Source organism: Cydia strobilella, chromosome 12 (assembly GCF_947568885.1).
Source record: "Cydia strobilella chromosome 12, ilCydStro3.1, whole genome shotgun sequence".
Taxonomy (NCBI): domain Eukaryota; kingdom Metazoa; phylum Arthropoda; class Insecta; order Lepidoptera; family Tortricidae; genus Cydia; species Cydia strobilella.
This window is the reverse complement of record NC_086052.1, coordinates 10,655,554-10,661,754: the sequence shown is the minus strand read 5'-3', so window position 1 is coordinate 10,661,754 and position 6,201 is coordinate 10,655,554. Positions and strand designations below refer to the sequence as shown.

General features: G+C 38.3%; 1 protein-coding gene across 1 annotated transcript; it reads right to left on the bottom strand.

Moving 5' to 3' along the window:
• Positions 1-1,364: 1,364 nt before the first annotated feature.
• On the bottom strand, positions 1,365-4,562 carry LOC134745780 (NADH dehydrogenase [ubiquinone] 1 alpha subcomplex subunit 6-like). Its single transcript, XM_063679867.1, has 3 exons — positions 4,401-4,562; positions 2,476-2,591; positions 1,365-1,502 (listed from the first exon to the last, which is right to left on the bottom strand). The coding sequence occupies exons 1-3, from the start codon at positions 4,525-4,527 to the stop codon at positions 1,371-1,373; spliced, it is 375 nt and encodes a 124-aa protein (XP_063535937.1). The 5' UTR covers positions 4,528-4,562; the 3' UTR covers positions 1,365-1,370.
• Positions 4,563-6,201: the final 1,639 nt, after the last annotated feature.

Here is a 6,201-nt window from a genome sequence, read left to right as displayed (position 1 = left end):
GCAATCAGGAGCAGATAAGTATTGCGAGGTAAGCCATGAATGGCTCTTATTTTTATTAATACACATTATAGTCTTTTCGATGGCATTAAGCAACTATACCATCAGATCCTTTTAAAAGCGATTAAAAGCATTAAATAGGTAAAAGGAAAAGGCAATCTTCTGCTGTATAGGTACCTAATACAGTCACAAGACAAAATATATAAAATATACAATACTCAGCGATATATTATGTACCTACTCAACAATATATATACTCGTATATTTTGATTAAAGACATTGATCATAATTCTATTATTTAGATCTAGGCTGTTGCGATTTCTAAAAGGTACGTACGTTACGTACGATTACCTATATCTACATTTATTGAGTAATTAACTTGGATATAGTTATATAACTTATATATAACGTTCAGTAAAACATTGTTAAATATTCTCTAGTCAGATCGCTGTTTCAATGGAAGGAATATTTTGTTATTAAATATATATATTACCTTTATAGTGAACAATGATAACTGGAGCTAAACTAACAGACAAGAGAAGTCTTCGCTAGATCACGCTGACCGTTGATTAATTATTGAAATTGTCTGTGATGTGAATAATTAACCATATAGACGTAAGTGGTCACTTGATCAGTTTTCAACCAAAACTATAATATAGATACTTACACAAATGCTACTTTAAAATTTAACAATAAGAACTTAGGATATATGCCGGATTACGGATACCACGCGAGTCGTACGCCGAACACAACAGCAAATATCCCAAGGATGATTTAAGCCTTTCTGAAAGGCGTGTGATGTGGAATGAGTGATCAATAAATTTTGAATGTTATTTTATTTTTACTAACTTCTTTTTTATTTCAGCTATAGCATAACCTTGAACAATCGGTGTCCTGGTAAATAAGGTGACCTTACAGAAACTCGTGCTCCATTGACAGGATTTATATTAAGACTAAACCACTTAAATAACATATATAATAACATTTTAATGCTCGATTAGAATTTCGAGTTTTTTATGAAATTCGCATGTGCCGGGATTACCTATATATTTTTTTATATTTTCCTCGTACGCGGATCCGCGTTCCACACATGGACTTCCAAATTTCAAAGTCACCTCATTTTAAAGTACAGTAAAGGATTATGATTTCTGTGTTACTTCGTAGCATGAGGCCTTTGCCAGTCTGTCACTTTGACAATTAATATGAAAGCCCCCATAGAGGCTTGTGACAAGGTACCTACGAAGTGGAACGGAAATGGTACTCCTCGATCGTACTATATAGACACTCAATTGCTTGATAATTTTCAGTGAACTCTATTGCCTAGGCTAGGTAATAAGGGGGACGGCTGATAACAAAGGCAAGTTAAAAAAATCTTAGGTTTCTATTCCGGCCAAGAACTTGGTGAGGAAGTCGCAAGGCTTGGGTTCTATGGTTGGGTTCCAGTAGGCGAATAGGCGGCCCTTCATTTGCCAATTGTGTCTAAGTTCCATAAATTCCATCCAGCCCTACAAGAATACATTGTTTAGGTACCCTAATTGGTCTTTGTTAACTGGAGGTAGATATACAAAATAAATCGTATTTTCCCTTTGGAATAAAGTCGGCATCAAGTAGCGGATGAGAATACGCTTCATAAATATCTATAATACTTTTAAGTTTTACAGACAATTAGCTATTATACAGTCATGTACAAAAAAAGAGGAATAAAAAAAAAGTTTAATTACTAATTTTGAAATTACTTTAGGCGCTGGCCAGTAATTAATCCTTTTTTTTGCGTTCCTCTCAATTTGTCTATGAGCATATGTTAACATTATTTTAAAACGGGTCACTCACGTATTATTAGTGAAGACGTGTCGTTGCTCCGTGAAGAGGATCCTCGTAAATTGGGTCGAAACATGTCGAGCTATTCAACTTTATAATACGTGAATGACCGGTTTTAAAATAATTTTAATATGTGAGTCTCACGGGAGTTTTATAATGAGTATATATAGTTGGTCAAGCAAATCTTGTCAGTAGAGAAAGGCGACAAATTTTAAAAATGTAGGCGCAAAGGGTTATCGTCCCATAGAAAATTTGAATTTTGCGCCTTTTTCTACTGACAAGATTTGCTTGACCAACTATATTAAACCACAGAATAAATAATAGTAATATCATACAGAAAGGGCACTTCCTACAAAACCGAAGTTTGACAGCGATTCAGGGACAAATCACGCTGTCCCTTTCTAATGTATGGCACTATACCTTACGGCTATTTAGGGTTGTCAAAATTCAAGTCATTATCTTATCTGTGGTCGAGCACGCAAAGGGAGGTCAAGTTGTGCCAACCCTAATAATTGCTCGGAGCAATGCTGAGCCGAACGGAGCCGAGAAAGCCCGAAACGAGTGTCCCCCCACTGATTAAACTTAAAAATATGATATAAACAAGAACTATACAACTACTTACACAAGAACTATACAAATACTTATTAAATAAGAACTTACCTTGATAACTAGGAGATCAATAACTCTAACGTCTGTGACGCAAGCGTTCTTGTAGAACAATTCTCGTACTTTCAAGCGGACGTCGTTTTCATTTTTAGGGATGTCGTAATATTTCACTGCAACAAGTTAATTTAAACCAAACGTTTACATCACGTATATGGATATGGTCCCGGGTCCCCTCTAGCGTTGAAAAAACCGAGAAAATTTCGAGAACATTTCAAAACGGCTTGTTTTTTCAAGTTTCTTACGAAAAAAAAACAATTTATTTTTCAATATACTTAATTAGGAATTTAAACAGGTAGGTTAAGGTTGCATGTCTAATGTGTTTGTTTATGGCATTGACACTGTCATCACTCATCAGTGGCATTGTGTGTGACGTATTTAATTTTTCTGAATAGAACTGAAAAAAACCGAAAAAAAAGGAAATTTTGGTAAATTTCCGACAAACATTTGATTTTTTCCGGAATTTTCATCCCTAGTCCCCTCTAGAAACGCGAAACGACTTTCCTACTTATACATAATTATGTAGTGAAGTGCTTATATGTTGTATAATATAATAAGTAGTATTAGAATTAAATACCCTGTAGTTTGTTCTTTTATAGGGTTCCGTACCCAAAGGGTAAAACGGGACCCTATTACTAAGACTCCGCTGTCCGTCTGTCTGTCCGTCACCAGGCTGTATCTCATGAACCGTGATAGCTAGTTTTCACAGATGACGTATTTCTGTTGCCACTATAACAACAAATACTAAAAAGTACGGAACCCTCGGTGGGCGAGTCTGACTCGCACTTGGCGGGTTTTTTTTAGTAAATACTACGCCATACATTTTCTATGCAAGGCAAGAAACAAATGAGCCTTCCGTACTACTATTTCCTATGGGCAGAAGTTCATACTTTAAATAAAACAGACTATATCCTTGAAACTATAGTTGAAATCCTGATTACATAACCACTGCAAAATCGTCACCACTGTGTGTAAACTGTCAGAAGACTGATGACTTGTCTCATGTGTTGTTGGAATGCGTCCGGAATTCGGACTTGAGAAAAGGATTTTTTGGTAGTCTGGGCTCCATGAGCTCCATGCACAATGGACAGATCAATTTGTTGGTTGGCAAAGCCTATATCAGGCAAAGCAATCAGTGTTTACCACTTTATTGACATCTCCCTTGAGTAGGGAACTATGTAAGCACCCATGAGGATGACATGTTCACCTAGTGTCCAAAGCCTCAATAAAAACCAGATAATAAAAAATATAACCACTGCAAAGTATGCTGATTGTACCTAGTTAAGACTGGTTGCGCCTTAAGGTGGGTTCCCACGGCCCGTTGTTTCACAGATCTGACCGCGCCTCAGATCGTGGGAACGGTCGCATCCAATGAGGCCTGTGGTCGCCTGTCGTCACCCACTCCCGACGGATAGCCGCAGGCATCCACAGGCGTGCCTGACCTGTAATAACACGGGCCGTGGGAACCCACTTTAAAGGCTCCGTCACACACGCGCGTTTTGCGGGCGGAGCATGAGCGGAGCGCGATGAGAGCGCTCCCGTCGCGCCGGCGTCCGCTCACGCTCCGCCCGCAAAACGCGCGTGTGTGACGGAGCCTTTACGTAATGCCGTAATGAATGTGTCTTACCTGAATTGACTACTACCGAGATTTGGTTAGGTACAGTTGCCATCAGATACATATATCGGAGCGGTCAAGATGCTCACAGTCATATCTGAACAGCGTTAGAGTGCGTGTTCAGATATTTTGAGCACCTCGGCTGCTCCGATATATCTGATGGCGACTGTACAATAGGTACCTACATGCGAAGGAATAGGTTAAATCAACTCCCGCATAGATTAAAAAGTCAATGAATAGAATAATGACCGCAATTTGTAGTGTAATCAGGTAAAAACTTAGGTACTTGATAAATAAGGATACTTACCTATCCTAGGGATGTAGCGATAAACGGCTTTATACAGAGAGATGACCCGTCGGCGGGCTTCGCAGCAGTCCGTTGACATCAACGGTCTTACGCGCTTGAACGCGGCCTGGTACGATTTCTGCGCCATCCTTTCCGCTAAGATTTTACAGATAATCTGATGCTCAAAATTTCCAATAAAACGTCACTTTGATCATGTCATTAAAAAATTGACGCTAGTATGGACGTTTTTGCACTTTATGGCTGGTGCTACGGATTATAAAAAGGTTACTCTGTTACCAAAACATTAGATTTCTGCTATAGTTTGTCAAAGGACTGTCTCATTTCAAACATCGAGATAATTTGGAGATAATCATACAATCTTTGTCTTACACTAGTGCTAGCACCCAAAAGAAAAGGACGAGTATAGTTTTTTTTTGTTCATATTTACTGACAATTTGGTTTGACCAACTAAATAATCAAATGCTAAGCTTACTATTGCGGGCGTGGCAACGTGTGGAACTTCATAATTAGCAACTACCTGCAGCGGCTTCTGAGGGCCTACCGCGAACCACGTCCCTGTCACGCTTACGTACGAATTTACAAGTGAGACAGAGAGGCAACACGACGAATGTTGTTCGCAGTAGGCCCTCTGGAATAGACCGGGACGAGTTGCTAGTCGACGAGCCAATATATACCACACCACCGATCAAGTAAAAGGAACGAATACGTCAATGCCACATTTGCCCTATAGTAGGCCATACGAAGGTTGTGTGCCGCAAGGAGAGGGAAGCAGCATGTGGAACAGGAAAGGCGCTGCTACCAACCACTACCTGCAACGGCGAAACAAGCGCCATCTGCATTTTGGCATGCTACGAAATGCCTGGTGTTATTAAGCCCCATTTAGACGGTTCAAGCAATTGCTTGCGATTTTGGTTACGTTGCGGTACCTTGTGCAGTCCAAATTGTGTGGGACGTATACGGAACACGGCATACGAAAGGCTCACAGGTCAAGTTTGAAGATGGCAATGGGGTTGGCCGGTCGAAATAATTAGCAGATGGCGCCAGCATAGCTTGCCCTGTCAATCCCTAGAATTGTGTCAAATTATTTCATTTCATTTCATTTCATTTATTGCAGAACCATGGTTACATTAAGGTGTTAACATGTATTAAGTGCATGCATGGTTACCCTGTTAGGGCATAGCAACACAATTCTAAAAACTAATTAGGTACTAAGATAAATAAATAGTTAAACATAAACATAAAATTTCATTCAAGTAAAAGCTAGGAATTAATTACATTTAAAAGCTAGGAATTAATTACAATTAAAATAAAGGAACAATACAATAAACATTTCAAATATAGTAGTCTCAGTCATAAATCCAGATTCAAGTAAAAATTGCAAGACATAATCATAGTACATGTAAATTGAAATTCGTTATTGATTAAATTTATAAAACAGACATAATTCATAGGGTTCATAAGCACATTATCCAAATTTTATTATAATTTATTTACAAGTAATTAATACATTAATCAAAACAAACAAAGGGGTAATTTCTAGGTCAAATCATAAATTTGTGTCTGTCATAAACTCTTCGACTGAGTAGTAAGCTTTAGAGGTTAGGAAGTTCTTCAGTCTATTTTTGTACACGTTAAATTCGGTCTCGTTCTTTATGTCTATTGGGAGCTTATTATATATTTGTATACACCTATAGTATGGGCCGACCTTATACATATGTATTCTATGAGGCGGAAGGACTAAGTTATTACGGCGGCGCGCACTTTTTGTAAATTCGAACATCTCGATGTGTTTTCTGACAAA

Coding starts and splice junctions, on each gene's coding strand:
- LOC134745780 (XM_063679867.1), bottom strand. CDS start 4,527: ATGGCGCAGAAATCGTACCAGGCCGCGTTCAAGCGCGTAAGACCGTTG. Junction 2,592..4,400: donor TCGCTACATCCCTAGGATAG/GTAAGTATCCTT, acceptor AACTTGTTGCAG/TGAAATATTACGACATCCCT. Junction 1,503..2,475: donor TTGATCTCCTAGTTATCAAG/GTAAGTTCTTAT, acceptor GTATTCTTGTAG/GGCTGGATGGAATTTATGGA.